An 18,887-nucleotide genomic window follows, 5' to 3' on the forward strand; every position below is an offset into this window, starting at 1 on the left:
ATATAATTAAAACAAACCAATTCCAATCAATACACAATACACAATAACCAGCAGCTAACTAAAGGGAATGAATTAAAGAGGGAAAGGAAGGCCAGCCATGTTGGACACCATTGCTGCCGTCAACGATAGACCTGACAGAATAGCTCCATCTTGCAATCCCTGTGGAACTGATAGATCCCGCAAGGCCCTGGTTTCATTCGACAGAGTGTTCCACCAGGCTGGGGCCAGAGCTGAAAATACTCTGGCCCTGGTTGAGGACAGTGGGATATATTTCAGGCCAGGGACCACCAACGAGTGGTCCCCTACGGGGATGGGGCGGTATGGGGCGGTATAATAAATCGAATAAATAAATAAATAAATAAATAAATTATTAACCATTCTATAATAGCAGATAGCTGGGAATTGGTGGGTTGGTGGTGAGGGTTCACACACATGGGTTCATTGCTTGGCAACTGCAATATCTAGCAGTGACACAGTTTAAATCAGGAGTTTTTATTAGGTAATGACTGACCTGTGTGAAACTTCATGGTTCAGTGTCAGAGCTGGATCAAGATGCACCCTGTTCACTACACCTCACTGGTTATCATAGAATGACCACTGGAACTTTAATCTCATCTACCATCTCTCCCAATGCAAGGCTCTCGATGGAGATAGCTGGTCCACTTGGCAGCCACGCATCAGCCACTTGTAAACGCGGGTGTCCCACTGTCTTTGTCATCTTTCTTTCTTTGTTGAGCACATCAGAACCTGTTGTCTCTGAGATTAGAGATTCTGATGTGATTTATAGCATAAAAACAATCAACTAGCTACTAACGGCATGATAAATATCAGCGCTGAACTATTGACGTTGCTCACTGAAAGATGAGAATCCCTATCAATTAATCCAACAGTAAAATCCACCAGAGACTATAAAAGTTAGCACAGATTCCTGTTAATTAAAAGCATTGAAAACAAACAAAACCAAACAACTCCCCCCCCTCCCCCCAAAATACCTGAGAACAGGGAAACTAAACATCCTTGGAACCAGGTTTATATAGAAGTAAGAAATTCAGCTGCCCTGGTTCCAGGCTGTTCAAGGCTTTAGAGGTAATCACCATCATTTTGAATTGGGCCCAGAAAACAAATCAACAGCTAATGCAGCTCTCTCAAAACAGGCAGTGTTGCATCCCCTGTAACAGTCAGCAGTTGAGAATCTTGGCCCACTGCAGGTTGCATCATGTAAAGTTTCCAAACCAGCAGCCCCATAGCAGAGTATGCTGCAGTGATCTAACTCAGATATGATTTAGAGCAGGGGTGTCCAACTCTGGCCCTTCAGATGTTCATGGACTACAATTCCCATCAGCCTCTGCTGGCATTCCAGCAGGGGCTGATGGGAATTGTAGTCTGTGGACATCTGAAGCGCCAGAATTGGACACCCCTGATTTAGAACATGGATAATTGTGGCCAAATCATGTCTATCAGGATAGGCCTACAAGTGGGGTTTCCCTCCTCCAGGTTGGGGGTGTGAAGATCTGGAATCCCAACTCATCGTCAGACCACAGAGATAATTTCCCCTGAACAAAATGGCTGCTTTGAAGGATGGACTCTATGGCATCATATCCTGCTGAGGTCCCTCTTCAGGCTCCGCCCCTAATTCTTCAGGAATTCCCCAACCCAGAATTTGGCAACCTTGCCTGCAACTGGCATATCAACCAAAGTTGGCCTTAGGCGAGACCCAAGCCTCCATTTATAGGCACTGATCTAAAAGTATCCTCGAACGGCAAACTTGTGTTGGATGTGTGTACGTCTCTTTCAACACAGGCTGACTAATTGCATGCATTGTTGACCAGCGCTTTGAACGTTTTTTAGGTCATTTCAGGCAAACAAATGCAGAGAGAAACAGAAGTCTCATCTGGCCTGCAGGCCCGTCTCTTCTGCACATCCCTGAGAACCGACTTACTAATACGGAGTCTGCCAAACAGTCTAAAGTCACCTTTACTGACAAACGGGATAGAACGTGCAGTAAATCTCTCTCCCTCATCCTCAAGGCTCTGGCTGAGTCTTGCCACAAGATTGATAACAAAATAGATCTCTTTGACTTCTTTTCCCCGCTGGCTATTCTTAGACGCAAGAAACTCAACTTGCCTTCATTTCTGTTCACAGCTTTCGGATATTGAGAAAGTATGGGTGGAGGGGGTGGGGGGAGGGGACCAGCAGTGTGGATAGGCAATTAGAAGGAAGAGGGATGGCTGAACACAGAGGATGCAGCCCATTCTTAGAAAGTCTCTTTTCTGAATAATTTAAGACCAGATGCCTTGCTCTGTTAAGTGCGGGGACTGAGACCTTTACAATATGACACATCAGGATCAAAAAAATGACTGGCCTTCCCATCTTAAACATGCAGTAGTCAGTGCTTGTGCTGCAAAGAAAAGAAAAAGAAATATTGGATTGACCTGAAAGGAAGATGACTCTGAATATAAGATGGCCCCTCTAAAAAAAAAAGGTTACGCCTATTTTCATAACGTTTATTGATTTTTGCAGCTGCACACATATCAAGCAGTATTTAAATTCCCCATGCTGTTTGATTAGGCAGATGTGTCCAGTATTAACTTACAGCCAAGGAAAAAGGGTCACATAACACGCTTTTGAATTGGTGACCCTTCCACTGTTTGACTACTTATCTCTGTGTGTTCTCTCTTTCAGAAACATGCGTTTTTGCTTTTCTGGGCCTGTCCATTTTTAGCTTTCCTCACAAGTTTGAAATGTCCTTTGTCATCTGGTGCATAGTAGGTATTTATTAGCTATTTGCGTTCAGTTTATTTTTCAGACGTGTTCTGTGTGAACTGTTGCTGGTCTTTGCCTTTGATAGAGCCTCCAAGATTTGTGTAGAGCAGCCTGTAAATAAATGGGACCTGAATTCTGTTGTCTGCTTCATCCAGTGGATCATTTGACTCATCAGCCTTAATGCTCAATGTGTAAAATAGGAATAATGGCGTAACATTCCTGGTGGCTCTGTGAGGTGCTCTTCCCATGAAAGTGGGTCAACGTTTCAGTCAGAGATACTTTTTTGAAGTTCTGTAAGAGTTTTAGGATGGATCCAACCCAATTTTCCACTGCTGAAAAAGGGAATCAGCCCTGTCCTTTGAGAGCTAAAAAGACCATACTGGGAATCACGGAACCTTCAGGGATAAAATCCATGTGGGAAGAGGGATATAGTCAGGAGCGGAATTGGGCCACATCGACAGGAAAAACCCTTTCTGAGGAAGATGGTTTCAGGTGATCAGAGATTGCATGATTTTGGTGTAGATTCTGATTTGGTATACTTATTTGGATATAAGCCATCCATCATTTTGAAGAATCGATTTTCAGTAATGAGATAGGTTAGGAACTTAGCTGAATAGCTTAACTGAATAAACACTTATGAGTTTTAAGTCATTTTTTTTTCATAGAAATAATTACACAATGCCAAATTAGGTAGCTGGTTTTGATGGGGCGGGACATAAATTGGAGCAGATGCTGCTTTCTTTTTTTCGCGGGGTCGTGGGGACAGCCGGGCGCGCGCCTGGGATGCTGCGCGCTGAGAGCAGCGCGCAGCATAGAGGGGAACGAGGAGAGTGGGGAAAGGCCCTTTGTCCTTTACCTTTTCTTTATTATTTGGGGGGGTGGGGCAGGGGGGAGAGGATTTGTTTCTCTTTTTTGTGGAAAGAAATTAATCACCTTGTGGAAGGCATCCACAGCCAGAACCAACTGGCTGTCGTGGGCATTCCGGGCTGTGTCGCTGTGGTCTGGTAGTTTTAGCTCCTAACATTTTACCCACCTAGCCATAAATGTGGGCAAAACCTTAGAAGCTAAAACTACCAGACCGTGGCCACACAACCCGGAAAACCCAACAGAGTCACCTTGGGCATGTTTGCTGTTCACTGGGAAACCTCGAGGGAGGGAAGTTGCTTTGTAACTGAGAGCAGCTTTTTGGCCCTGGAGAGGATGCATCTTCTTGCCTCTTAGCTGCTTCTCCACAGGGAGCTATTGAGTTGAAACGGGCTGTCTTTGGACATCTCCTGTGGGAGCCAGGTCTGCATTTCCTGTAGCAGTTGAGCATTTGATTAATGCAGTCTTGGCCTTAAATTATTTAATGCCGCTCACTTGTTAGTCAGCGAGCGCCTGGTGAATATGCGCTGCTTGTACTGGTAACAGGTTCATCCAGCTGCCGTAGTGGAGGTGCACCTGAAGAGGGGGTCAAAACTGTTCCCTTCCGCCAGTCATTTCCTGTTTGGACTGCTCTGATACGTTTTGTATTTATTTAGACACTTTGTTTTTTATCCTGCCCTTCTTCCAGCAAGCTCAGACCAACATACTTGGTTTTCCCACAGGCCATTTTATCCTCACAACAACCCTGTGAGGTAGGCTAGGCTGAGGGAGTGACCCTTCTAAGGTCACCCAGGAAGCTTTCGTAGTCGTTTGGGGATTTAAACCTCTGATTCCTCAATCCTAGCACCATGCTGTAATCACCGTTCCACCCAGCTCTCTGTAATTCTCCCTGTGTTTCTTTGCTTGGTCTTGACAGGTACTTGTGCTTTTTGGCCGAGCTGTCAATATTTTTCCACTCTCCTACCTGCTCAACTTCTTCCGCGATCACAAGATCACCCCCAAAATGATGTTCATCATGTGGTTTAGTGGTAAGAATCAATTTAATTACAATGTGTTGTTGTTTAGGCCTGCAACAGACACCGCACTTACAGAGAGACTTAACAGTAACAAAAGAAGATCTCTGCCTTGAGGAGCTTACAATAGGTATTGCAGCTGAGGGTGGGGGGGGGGGAAGAGACACAGAAGGAAAGGGAGAGGCAAGATTAATAGTAGGTGATTGCGTGCAAATGAATTTATACATGTTTAATAGCACTTTTCTAAAAAATTGAATAAAACCCTACAGCATCAGACTGCTTAAAAAAAAACACCAGCACAAAAACTGAAAAGCATACCACGCTGCTTAAAAAATGCAAACACGGAATATATTGATGAGATTCTTTTGTCTGTGAACTGTACTTTCCTGAGACCTTTGGTATGTTTCTCAAGACCAGATCCTAAAGAAATGAAGTATGAACTCAGAGACAGCTGGAGAAGTTCCACCTAGAGCAGTGGTTCTCAACTTTCCAAATGCCACGACCCTTTAATACAGTTGTCCCCCAACCCTAATATTTATCCATTTTACAGATGGAGAACACTGATGCAGAGAGTCTTAGACGACCCCTGTGAAAGGGTTGTTTGACCCCCAAAGGGGTCATGACCCACAGGTTGAGAACCGCTGACCTAGAGCCTCAGGCAAATAGACCCCAGTTTTCTGGACACAAGAACTTAACTGTTGACCGTGAATGATCCCCTTTCTTGGATGCCAAGTCTGAAATGTGTCGAGAGTCAAAAAGACACAGGCTGATTCTGTCCGCTGGCATTTAATTGGCCTAAAAGTCACAAGGGTGTTTGTTGCAAAAGGAGAAAGATTGCTGGCAAAGTTATTCAGGCCAAAATCACATGTATGCTGTAAAGTGCCAGAAGGTTGAAATCTGATTTTTGAACTATCGTTCCTGAGTATGCATCAGTCACTTTGGAAATCCATTCTGAGCACATATCAAGCTAGCATTGTTGTTTTTATATGAACATCCTTATACTGGGAGAAGCCAAACTGGAAAAGTTTGCACCAATAACGACTGACAGTCACAAGACTGAGTATCTTACGAAAACTTAGGAATACTTTACTATTATACTTAGGAATACTTTACTGCTATATACAAAGCAGATCTCTGAAGTCTCAATGCAGTGTACATAAGAACATAAGAAAGAGCCTGCTGGATCAGACCAGAGTCCATCTAGTCCAGCACTCTGCTACTCGCAGTGGCCCACCAAACGCCTTTGGGAGCTCACATGCAGGATGTGAAAGCAGTGGCCTTCTGCTGCTGCTGCCGAGCACCTGGTCTGTGAAGGCATTTGCAATCTGAGATCAAGAAGGATCAAGATTGGTAGCCATACAATGGGTATAAATAAATCTGTCCCTTTTGAAGCTATCCTCCATAAATCTGTCCCTTTTGAAGCTATCCAGGTTAGTGGCCATCACCACCTTTTGTGGCAGCATATTCCAAACACCAATCACGCGTACAGTTGTATGGGACCTATTCTTAAAATCTCCACTATGACACTTAAATAATATCAATACAGTATACAAGAATATGGGACTTGTCTCTCAGTCTCCACAAAAACACTTTGTCATATTAGTACTATGAACAGCTGCCTGCACCTAACACACAAGCTGTATGGGGTGCTGCAGATTCTCAAGTTTGAAATAGATAGAATATAATATAATATCGAGCTAGACGGGTCCCAGGTATTGCCTGGTCTCATTGCCTCTTTGCTGGCTGAAAATATTATTAGTGCTCCCAGAGTCTCTACCATATAACCATTTCACAGTATTCCGCTAGGACAGCGTTCAGCTGCAGAGTCTGTAGTCGCCACTTGAATGTCCTTGATCTCAGTCATAAAAATATTATCATTGTAATTTGTGGTCTGGTAGCTAATATACTGTATTATTGTATTACTTTTGACCACTCAGGAAGGCCAACATTTGTTTTAAGGGTCAAAAAAGTGTCCCATAAGATCCCTTTGTGTATTGCAATCATGATATTGTGTAAATGGCAAGCTATTATGGGCGTTTTATAACATGCAGATGATTTTAATTTGTAATAAATATATGTATGTTTTTGATACTTATCAGTTTTATATTTAAGTGGCCCCTTTAGTTATTTCTTGACCTTTTAGGTACTTAATTCTAGTTTGTAGGGTTTTGTTTGTTCCCCCTCTTTTGTTTGTGCACTGAAAGATGCTGGCAGGGCAAGTAGGAAGCAGGAAGGAGCTGGCGACATGGAAAGGGGGTAAGGGAGGAGGCATGGATGGCAGCGGGAGGGAGTGGGAGGGTTGAAGCTAGGTAGGCTGGCTGTTGGCAGAGGGACGATGTCCAGGGGAAAGCTGCGCTCCCTGGTAAATCTGCCCTGCTCTGATGGCAAAGCAAATTAAAGACGCTCTAGAAGGGGTGTCACTTGCCATGGAGAGAATGGACAGTGAAAGCAGAGCTTGAGGAAATACATCCATACAAGAAATCTTGCCACGATGGGCATTCATTCCTGCAATGCCACAGACACTTTGTGCGTAATCAGCCAGTATCCGACAAAGGGAGCTTTGACTCTCAAAAACTTTGTACCCTGGAAATCTTGTGGGTCTTTAAGATGCTAGCCCTTCTGTGCATGTGTGTAAAAAATGTTGTCAGGTTGCTTACAACTCAGGGCAACCCATTAGGATTTTTCAGGCAAGAGACTAACATTTTCCATCGTCTGCCTCTGCATAGCAACCCTGGTATCATTTCTTGGTGGTCTCCCAAGGCCAGCCTTGCTTAGCTGCTAAACAAGATCAGGCTAGCCTGGGCCTTCCAGATCAGGGATTCTGTTCTGTGGACTGTTCTGCTTCTACCCATCTGACATTTTCTGGGTTTTTTTTTTTTGCTTTGTTTTGTCTTTGTTCCCTCAGGCTTACGTGGGGCAATTCCCTATGCCCTGAGTCTCCATTTGGGCTTGGAACCCATAGAAAAGCGGCAGCTGATCGGGACCACCACCATCATTATTGTGCTGTTCACCATTTTACTGCTGGGTGGAGGGACCATGCCCTTGATTCGACTAATCGATATCGAAGACTCTAAAGCCCGTCGGAGGAGCAAGAAGGATATCAACCTCAGCAAGACGGAAAAAATGGTTAGCTCTCCTCCCCCGCCCCTCCTGACTTGAGCAAATTGACTCTTAGCTGTTGGGCGCTGTGACTGCCTGCTGCACTATATGGGAATTAAGGCAACAGAGCAGGAATATGTGGGCCAGAGGTTCGTGAGACTCCTGAATATTCCTTTCTGTGCATAGACCTTCTGCCTTTTCCTTAGTGCTCTGCGGCCGGAGTGGGCTTTCAGCATTCAAGTGACAAATGTAGCACAATTGAATTACGAGTCGGCTGCCTTTTTAAATGAAATAACCCCACCATTGAAATGCAGACGCTGAGCTGCCTGATGGGGCTGAGTCATATATAAGTGGCTGACGATAACGCGTAGATGGTGAGTCACCTGCTACTCAGAGAGGGCCGGGTGTTCTTCAGTGATAAGGAGCACATGTAAATTACCGGTGAGGGACACGAAATCAAGCAGATGCACAGTCCTGTGAAGGAGTGGGAGGAGAGAGACCCTGAGAGAGCTTATTTGAGGTTACTATCTTGCCAGAGAAGGAGAAGAGTTTGGATTTATGCCTTCAACTTTTCTCTCCAGTAAGGAGTCTTAAAGGGGCTTTCAAACTCCTTTCCTTTCCTCTCCCCACAACAGACACTATGTGTGGTAGGCAGAGCTGATAGGGCTCTGAGAGAACTGTGACTAGCCCAAGGTCACTCCGCAGGCTTCATGTGTAGGAGTGGGGAAACAAACCCAGTTCACTATATTAGAGTCTGCCATGCATGAGGAGGAACGGGGAATCAAACCCAGTTCTCCAGATTAAGAGTACTGCGCTGTTAACCACTACATCACGCTGGCTTTGCAGATGCACTGCAGAACAGGTGACTACCTTCATCCTACCTGTGTTGCTTCTCACAGAGCTTGTCTTCTAGAGCAGGCCCACTTTATGGTGGGATAACCAATGAAGCATTCAGACAAAGGACAGCTCCATGCTCTGGGCTGCAGAAGCATGACGACTGTGCGGCTATTGATGCCACAGTGGTCCCCTTCACTATAGAATTCTTACAGTGCACCTGCAATGCATGATCGATCCCAGGTGTTCAGCGGCATGTTCCTGGGTGTCTAAAGATGTATACCGGTACCTGTGTCTCTTCCACAGATTGTGTGTTTGCCACTGGACTTGGCAGTGTTAGACTGGAGCACTCTGTAACATCCAGATTGTTTTCCGTTTGCAGAGCAGCTGCCTCAGGAGATGCACTTCTCGGGTGAACACCTGTTTTTGTCCGTTCCTTCAAGGAACCCAGAGCATTGTGAATGAATCTTTTCCTCCCCATTTTATCCTCACAACGATCTGTCATGGTAGATCAGACTGAAAGAGTGTGACCGCTCTCTTTAAGTATTTGGGAGGTGGTCATTTAGAGGAGGGCAGGGAGCTGTTCCAGTTGGCAGCAGAGGATAGGACTCACAATAATGGGCTTAAATTACAGGTGGAAAGGTACTGGCTGAGAGTTGTTCAGCAGTGGAATCAGCTGCCTAGGGAGGTGGTGAGCTCCCACTTGCTAGTAGTCTTCAAGCAGCGGCTGGACAAACACTTAGGCATGCTTTAGGCCATAGGTGTCAAACTCGTGGCCCTCCAGATGTTACGGACTACAGTTCCCATCATCCGCTGCCAGCATGATGCTGGCAGGGGATGATGGGAACTGTAGTCCATAACATCTGGAGGGCCACGAGTTTGACACCTGTGCTTTAGGCGAATCCTGCATTTCACAGGGGGTTAGATTAGATGGCCTGTATGGCCCTTTCCAACTCTATGGTTTTGTGACCCACTGAAGGTCATCCAGGAGTTTATGAGCGAGCAAGGATTTCCACTTAGGTCTTCTTAGTCAGACACCTTTTCCTGCTCCACCATAATGACTTTATATATTGCGCTGCAGATACATTTGCTGCGAAGTGTGGAGCTGCCTTTATTCTTCAAGATCCATTGGCTAGGACCCAAAGAACTAGTTGAGCTAGGTCTAAGGGCTGGTATACACCACTTGGCATTTTGACATTTTTGCACTGTCCACACCACGTCATAAACTCTTACTCAGGATTTCACGCAGCGCATGTTGGCAACGGGTTTTCTCCACCTGAGAACTGCTCAAGAAACACAAATCTCCTTGCACCGATCTTTGGGTGCTGGCCACTTAGACCTTGAAAGTCAATATCGTAGAAATCAGATTATTGTATCAGCAGTAGTTCTCACACAAGGGAAAGACGTTGCTGTTCCTCTACTTCCTCATACTTTCCCCCACACACATGAATTGGTGTGAGGGGAGAGAGTTATCCAACATTTCCTGTAATAACATTGTGAGAAGCCAAGCTTTGGATAGGTTTATTTTTCTTACAACCTTTTATTTTATTTTCATTGGACAAATATTCTACCTGGGTCCTCCATATGGCCTGAAAACCTTTCTTTCAAATCTTTCTTTCAAACCTTTCTTTCAAATCTTTCTTTGGCCCAGCTATTCAAACATCACCAGGTATCACAAAGCCTATCTCAGCCTTTTCACGGAACATGAAAGTGATTTTTAAAAAATGTATTGAGCTCTGTATCTCGATTCTGTCTTTGCATAGTCACAGTACAGTTGCACAATACACACCACCCTGGGCAAATCTTTTGATGTGCACATTTTCTGCTGGCATTTTTCGTAACCACGCTTTTTATTTTGAAGCCATTGGTGCAAAACATGAAAAGCAACTGGGCACTAGGATGGCGAAGCAGCAGTTCATGTGCCAGCAAATCTTTCTAGTTAAGCGCAAGTTCCTGGCAGATGTTTTTGCTATTTCTGTCTCTTCATCTCTCCCTCCAATAAGAGCCAAGCCTGGTACTAATTAAAATCCGCATTGGTCATTTCAGTTTCACTCCAGTAAGGTTTGTTGCAAATCGCCCTGGCATTCAGTGCTTATTGTTGCATAGATATTGCGGCTGCTTTTTTTCAGTTAAAAATAAATGTCTTAATATTGCATTACACAGATTCATGACTTTAGCTTCTGTACCTAGGACTTATCCTTACATTTCTAATCATTCACTTCTATACTTTGTTACAATGCATTCTTTTCATAGTACATCTAACTGCCCAGTCCTGTGTGAGGGGCAAACAGGGCAACGGAGGCTTTGTCAGAATGTTTGCCCCTCCACTGGCACAAGGGCGCCGCCTCCAGCGGAGAGGTGCCAGTGGCCAGTCACGCCTCAGCCCCATGGCAGTGAAACCTGGAAAGAGGTGCCACTGTGAAGCTACAGTGGCATCCAGTTGGATGCTGGGGGGGGGGGGGGGGGGGCATTCCCGGGGTGGAGCTGAGTACAGTCTGCTTCCACCTGGGCTTTCAGACAACAGGGTAGTGCAGCAGGAGCTGTCCATCTTGTTCTCTTCTGCTTTTGCTTAGCAGAAGAGTTTCTTATAAAACGTTTCTTGAGTCTTCTTCTCGGGGATTTTTTGCTGGTTTTTAAAACGTTGTAAAATTGTCCATGCGTTTGTCCAGTGGCTACTATGGCTTTCAGCCCCAACAAACAGAATTAGTGGAGGAGGCTGAAGAGCAACCAAAGGGGAGGCATTTCCAACACTGGCGGTCATTTTCTGTCCTTTTTCTGAACTTCCCAGGGAAACACCATTGAATCAGAGCACTTATCAGAACTCACAGAGGAAGAGTACGAGGCCCACTACATAAAGCGCCAGGACCTGAAAGGCTTCATGTGGTTTGATGCCAAATACTTGAATCCTTTCTTTACCAGACGGCTTACACAAGAGGTAGGTTCCGCTTTTAAGCTAAGCACAGGAATGTGCTGTAGGCAGCTGCTTCTGAGCAGATCAGCTTTGATGGGGCCTCTGCATACATAAAGTGATTGTGGATATGTTTTTGCAATAGAAATGAAATGCTCCAGGTGAAACTCATGAGAATGGTTAATTGCCTGCCTGATCTATGCTGACTCCTTGCTTGAGCTGAAATAGATGTCCCTGGGTGGGGACGTACTCATTATGGGATGTTTTTGATCAGTTTAATGGGACAGACTTCTTAACAGACATCTAGGAAATCAGTGCATTCCCATGGCTTCATCAGTAGCTATAATTTTGACTAAATTAGCGCCCAAGCCAAGCGCAACAGCTCTCCTCTCCCACCAATTGGTCATGTCACGTGTGGAGCGCGTTGCCTACCACTGTTGAACACTGAGCTGGCTCTCCTTGCCCTGAATGGCTGGCTCAGTGTCCTGCCTCCACATGGAGTTCGGGCAGGGTGCAGGTGGGGGTGGGGTGGGGGGTTGGCTAGGCAACGCGCTCCTCACATGACACGGCCAAATGGTGGGTGGGGCTATAATTAAGGTGTAGTATTTTGGGGTCCAGTTTCAAACCACAAGCTTCAAGCTACCAAGCCCAAACTACCCACAACAGCCTGGACATTTGTTGCTTGGAGAAGAAGAAGAGTTTGGATTTATATCCCTCTCCTGTAGGAGACTCAAAGGGGCTTACAATCTCCTTACCCTTCCCCCCTCACAACAAACACCCTGTGAGGTGGGTGGGGCTGAGAGAGCTCCAAGAAGCCGTGACTAGCCCAAGGTCACCCAGCTGGCGTGTGTGGGAGTGCACAGGCTAATCTGAATTCCCCAGATAAGCCTCCACAGCTCAGGCGGCAGAGCGGGGAATCAAACCCGGTTCCTCCAGATTAGAATTAATCTGGAAACATAATATTAGAAACATAATATTAAATATACATTTTAAGATAGTGAATTAAAATGGTGCTAAAATAGCCATAGAATCACGGGATTATTTCACTAGGTACTGGGTTAATGGCAGTAGCAGCTTTTCAGTGCAGCCGAGGTATATTTGGCAACTGCCCAAGGGATGTAATAAGGCAGAAGATAATTGTCCAAACAGCAGGGAAAAGTTGTGAGGAGGCGGGGTTGTCAGGGAAGCTCTTACGTTGCTATAGAATTTGCATGAGAGGGGAAAAAATGTGACAGGGTTTCACGTACCTTAAGAGCACAGAAGCAAACCCTTTGGCCTTGTGGTATGTTAGAAAATCTCCCCAAAAGATCAGTAATAGGTAATGCATTGGAACGGGTGTAGGAGAAGAGACAGAGATAGGAGGAGGTGAGAATATAATTGCGGCCAACAAATGGTCTTGAGGGAGTAAAACCCATACAATGGAGAGCAAATTTGTTTGGCATATGATAGATTCGGTGACTCCAGTCCAATAATTCCAAGTGTCTTTTAAATCAAAGTACAAGCTCTGTCAAAGCCTCGCTCAGGCAAGGCGGAGAGACCCTAAACCTATTATAAAAGGGTAGTACGAAAACCTCATGTCCAAACCATCACAGCAACTTGATTTCAGTCCCTTTGGGCTTCTGCTGTCTGTCTGTTTTTCCCCATTGGCAAGTAGCCCACCTTGGCTACCCTGAGGGCCGCTGCACAGCTACAAACACAGGTTTGCCATTCAGCAGGGAACTGCAGCCCGTCTCAACTTTTTGACAGGCCTGAGCGGTCCCTGTTCTTCGCCTATTTGTCACATTTCAGCCTTTATATTTTTAGCTGTACGGCTAAAAACATCTTAAAGTGCCCACTGGAAGACCATAGTTTATAAAGCACACTTTAGAAATGGAAGCTGGGATTTCAAGATGTCAAGTTCTGGGCTAGATTACCCAATCCTTGTTTGTCTGTTTTAGCATAAATGTTCCCTTCTGCACTCTTTTAGTAGTTTAGTAGTTAATGTATGTACACAAGGCAACCTTATTTCTTCAAGTATTTATAACTAATTTTTCTCCCAAAAGGGAACAAAATGACTTCAAGAGATCATTCACTGCTTCTCCATTTTATCCCCACAACCACTACCTTGTGAGGTTATGCCAGGGGTGTCCAACTCTGACACTCTAGATGTTCATGGACTACGATTCCCATAAGCCCCTGCTGGCAGGGACTGATGGAAATTGTAGTCCATGAACATCTGGGGTGCCAGAGTTGGACACCCCTGGATTAAACGGAGGGGGTGGGTGTGATTGGTCCAAGTTCACCTACTGAAGAAGAAGAAGAGTGTGGATTTATACCCCCCCTTTCTCTCCTGTAGGAGACTCAAAGGGGCTTACAATCTCCTTGCCCTTCCCCCCTCACAACAAACACCCTGTGAGGTGGGTGGGGCTGAGAGAGCTCCGAAAAGCTGTGACTAGCCCAAGGTCACCCAGCTGGCATGTGTGGGAGTGCCCAGGCTAATCTGAATTCCCCAGATAAGCCTCCACAGCTCAGGCGGCAGAGCTGGGAATCAAACCCAGTTCCTCCAGATTAGAATGCACCTGCTTTTAACCACTGCTCTTAGCCACTATGCCACTGCTGCTGCTGAGCTTCCATGGCAGAATGGAAATTCACACCTGGACCCCGCATATTCTAATCTGATGCTCTGACCACTAGGTATGTTCTGCCTCATGCGCAGGTAGAGATTAGAATGCCTTTTCCCTAAGAGGTAGCATGATGCAGTGGTTCAAGTGTTGGACCAAGATATGGGAGACCCAGGTTTGAATCCCTGCTCTGCCAAGGAAGCTTGGTGGGTGACCCTGGGCCAGCTACATGTTCTCAGCCTAACCTACCAGACTGGGTTGTTGTGAGTATAAAGTGGAAGGGAGAAGAGCAGGGTAGGGTATGAAGTAAGTAAATAAATAGGCTGTCATTTTCCTTTGCCTTAGGACTTGCACCACGGACGAATACAGATGAAAAGCCTCACCAATAAATGGTACGAAGAGGTGCGGCAAGGGCCCTCTGGATCAGAAGATGATGAACAAGAGCTGCTGTAGCTTTGTCGGACAGAGCCGGGTAGCTTTTCCTGATCACGCCAAAAAAACAAAATACCCTCAAGTAGTGGAAAGAGACCCTCTTCATAAAAGACAGGCAGCTCACAAGAGACGAATCTTCACGCCATGTTCGCTGGTCGTAGAACAGTCACATTACACATTTTGCCAGCTTGCTGCCTGGAAACTCCCAAAAGATGCAGCAGGAATTGACGCTAGAGGACCATTTCCAAGTTTCAGCTGGAATTCGCGCCGATTCCTTTCACAGCAAACACCTGACTGCATCAAGATGATTAAAAACCCAGGTTACGCCCACGGCGGTTTGTGCTGTAAAATGTTTGTTAAACAGATTCTGAAGGTCACCTTCCGTGCACTTTAACTTGCCCTTTCTTTGATCTGCAATGTCAGGGGACGGAAAGCAATGCAGAGTGATACTGTGAATTCAAATTTTAATCGTAAACAAGTAAATTATTATTTAAAGCCCAGCTGTGATTTGCACTACAGGCATGTTAAGGGACTCCGCGTGCTGGGCGAGAACACTCCCAGAATTCAGTCAGTGTGCATGATCAAAACACCAATGATTAAAACCTTGTGATCTCTTGCATTTATTTATTTGGGGGGGCATACGTGAAGCTGTGTTTTGATTTTGAAGGTTAGCGAGGCCTCCTTCCACATCCTCCTCTGTTCGTTTCTCAAGTTGCCGCGCAAAGTTGTCATCAGAACCCATCAGGCGTTTTTACTTTCCCCCCTCGGTCAACATGAAAATATTTGTGCAGTGTTGTAGCAGCATTGGAAGATTGGCTCACTCTTCGCCAGGCAGCTCTTTTTAGCCTGGTCACTGCAAGCAGCTGGTGTCATTGTCTGAAATCCTGGAAAGTCTGTGGTTTGCTGATTTTGCAGAGAGAGGCAAATGAGCAAAGAGACCGTTTTTTCACTTGGGCGAGTCCCAAACAGCAAGTTTGAGCTACATTTTCTTCTGCATAGAATTTTTTTTGTTGGCTTAAGTATTGTTTGATTTAAGTTTACTTGCCAAAGCCCATCTGCACGAGCAGAAAATCGCCAGCTGAAACTGGGGTGGGATTAGTCTGCCTGTGGTGGAATTGCACTTGTTTGGATATTCCCCTTTGTGGAGGGGTTCCCAGCACAAGATGAAAGTAATGTGACAGCAAGAAGCCTAGCCTTCTCCCTGATGTGGTACTGTTCCACCTCCAAGGAGAGTCCCTCCCACCCTTAGAGAGAAGAAGAAGAGTTTGGATTTATATCCCCCCCCCTTTCTCTCCTGTAAAGAGACTCGAAGGGGCTTCCTTTCCCTCCCCCCCGCCCACAACAAACACCCTGTGAGGTGGGTGGGGCTGAGAGAGCTCCAAAGAACTGTAACTAGTCCAAGGTCACCCAGCTGGCAAGTGTTGGAGTGCACAAGCTAATCTGGTTCACCAGATAAGCCTCCACAGCTCAAGTGGCAGAGCAGGGAATCAAACCCGGTTCTCCAGATTAGAGTGCGCCAGGAGCAACAGTAGCATAGTGGTTAAGAGCAGATGTACTCTAATGTGGAGGAACCGGGTTTGATTGTGCCAGCGCCAAAGGGGGCATTCCTGGGGGCGGGGCTGGCTGTACTCACCTTCCTTTGCCCTTTTGACCTGGGAATGTCTCTGTTTGCCTGCACAGACTTGTGCTCTTTAAAAAGTAGGTGCAGTGCAGCCCATGGAGTTGCATGGAGCAGTTCCACAGGGATGCCGTGTGTGTGTGTGTGTGTGGGTGTGTGTGTGGGTGGGTGGGTGGGTGGGTGGGGGTGGGTTCCTGTTGCTGGCTATAGCGCAGCAACCACCTTTGGAGGCAGCGGGGTTGCACTGTGACTACCCCTGGCTCAGGACTGCACAGCCCTATATGGCCCAGTTGCCCTGCTTTGCTGAAAAGCCATAAGACTATCAAATACACTGTTAGTTGAGGTCTGTAGGATGAACAGGTGGTAAATGGTGACAGCTCTATAGGATGAACAGGTGGTACGCAAGAAGGCTCAGACAGCCACTGTGAAGCCCAAGGCACCCTCAGTCCCCAAAATACAACTGCAAAACTTCAAAAATGCTAAGTTAAAAAAAGGAGAAGCTGGAAGGGAAAACCCCAAGGAACACTTTGTCTGGCCACATGCAGATGGTCTCTTGCATTCTAAGCAGGTGAGTGTACCCATTCCAGCAATACAGAGAGCTGTTGGCAGCTGGGACCCACCAATTCGGACTCTGTCATATCCCCGTCCCGTGCCAGGCTATGCAACCCCCACCCAGTGGTGGGATCTAAAAATTTTAGTAACAGGTTCCCATGGTGGTGGGATTCAAACAGTGGCATAGCGCCAATGGGGCTGGGCAGGGCACGATGGGGGCGGGGGCGGGCATTCCGGGGGCAGGGCTGTGGCAAGGACGCAGCTGCTGCGCCGGTCCTTGGGCGGGAAACGAATGCATGCAGGCGCAGGCTGCCATGCACTGCCAGTGCACCTCCTACTAGACTTCTTCAAGTTCTGCGCGCTACTGCTGAGGAGCGGAGGAGGGGCGTAACTAAGGCAAAAATCACCAATTAGTAGCCCCCTCTCGGCACACACAAATAATTAGTCACCTACTCTCGGGAACCTGTGAGAACCTGCTGGATCCCACCTCTGCCCCAACCCCCAATCCCGTTTTGTGTAACAGAAGAGCAGCTCTTCAAAAGAACGTTTCTGAGGAACGAATGCATTTTGAATGGTTCAGGAACGGAACACGTAATCCTGCAGCTGAGCGACCCCTTGTCCAAGTGACCCAGACCTGCGCTTTACCCAAAAGGTATTGATGGACCTTACAAAGAGAAAGTGGCTCTTTTTGGAGTTCTGAACTCACCAGTATCTTTTCCTTGCAGTTGCAAGCAGCAGAGTGCTGGAAACAGTGCTGCCGCTGGGGCTGTCCGTTGCAAAGGCAAGTGATCGAGAGGCAAAAGTGATTTGTGGATGAGCAAAACCCGGCACTTCCCTTTGCAGCACAGCAAATGGAAAGAGCCTTATCGCTATGCGTTCCGGCCTGCCCAGCTTGTGGGGTTTGCTGTCCCTGGCGGACAGCAGAAAAAATTGGTGATTTATTGAGCCTCTGGTCGGTTATGATGATTAAATACATTTTTATCCCATTCCTTCGTAAAGCTCAGGGTAGCATACATCAATCCCCTGTCCTCTGTCTCACCTGCACAGCAACCCGTAGGTTGAGGCAGAACGACTCTCCGGTTTCATTCCACTTATGCCACAGACGGGAGGAGTTTGTAGTCATCAGACATCACTAGAGCATGAGCCAGAGGGTTTTTTTAATTTAAAAAGCATTCTGTTATCTAAAAGAATCATTTATAATTTAATGTGTATTTGCTTGCTTTAAAAATCCTCAGTATGGCATCCTAGTGAAACAAAAAAAAAAGGCAAAGTTTTGATGCATTGAAATTGATTGCTGAGAAAACCATCCGAATCCTCCTTTAGTTTACTGGGAAGTACTTTCAGTCCCTTTGGGGTTTTTTTTGTTTTTAAAAGAAATGGTGTCGGTTCATATTTCACCTCCACATCTCCAGGAATTTCCCACCTGGAACAAACAATCCTAGAAACTACACTGGATTTCTTTGGTGATCTCCCATCCAAATACTAGTAACCAGGACTGAGGCTACTCTGCTGATAAGTCGTGTGAGATCAGAATAGCCTAAGTCAGTGGTTCCCAACTGTTTGCTCACCTACCCCTTGGTAACCTATTGTGCATTCATATTAGCAAACCCATTACATAATTTTTTTTGTGTACCCCCCAACACTCTGGTACATACGTGGACCCCAGGTTGGGAACCACTGGCCAAGTCAGGGCCTGGGATGTGGCATCACTTAACAGATAAAGGGCTGGTCTCCATAACATATAGCGTCTTCATTTCGGACACTTTTCATGTTGGGAGTTCTTTTAATTAAACTTTCTGTTGGCCTGTCTCAGGCCCCTCCCGCACATACAAGATAATGCACTTTCAATCCACTTTCGATGCACTTTGCAGCTGTGCAGAATAGCAGAAACCCCTTGCAAACTATTTTGAAAGTAGATTGAAAGTGCATTATTCTGCATGTGCGGGAGGGGCCTCGGAAGATCCAAACAGGGATGCTTTTTCTGAACAGATAATTCCCTGTGGAAGTTTAGCTTCCTGCTTCCCCATCCCCCGCCCTGGCCTAGCCATACTTAACCAATTAAAGGAGAGCATCTTGTTATGCCGGATTGGTCTTTTCTGCCCTCTCGTGGTAATCTGTGGGAAAGAATTTGAATAATCATTTCTGGATAGTGTTCAAACGTTGCAGCACATAATTCACGTAGTAATTTCGAAGGAAGCTTGTGG

General features: G+C 46.1%; 1 protein-coding gene across 1 annotated transcript in view; it reads left to right on the forward strand.

Moving 5' to 3' along the window:
* Window positions 1-15,128, forward strand: part of SLC9A8 (solute carrier family 9 member A8) — a 79,197-nt gene extending 64,069 nt beyond the window's left edge. The window contains exons 12-16 of the mRNA XM_048498379.1: window positions 2,683-2,765; window positions 4,544-4,655; window positions 7,546-7,766; window positions 11,362-11,508; window positions 14,427-15,128. Coding sequence (XP_048354336.1) covers window positions 2,683-2,765; window positions 4,544-4,655; window positions 7,546-7,766; window positions 11,362-11,508; window positions 14,427-14,534 — 671 coding nt within the window. The 3' untranslated portion in view covers window positions 14,535-15,128. The remainder of the gene's footprint in view (window positions 1-2,682; window positions 2,766-4,543; window positions 4,656-7,545; window positions 7,767-11,361; window positions 11,509-14,426) is intronic.
* Window positions 15,129-18,887: the final 3,759 nt, after the last annotated feature.

This window comes from Sphaerodactylus townsendi, linkage group LG05 (genome assembly GCF_021028975.2).
Source record: "Sphaerodactylus townsendi isolate TG3544 linkage group LG05, MPM_Stown_v2.3, whole genome shotgun sequence".
In the NCBI taxonomy this organism is placed as follows: Eukaryota; Metazoa; Chordata; class Lepidosauria; order Squamata; family Sphaerodactylidae; genus Sphaerodactylus; species Sphaerodactylus townsendi.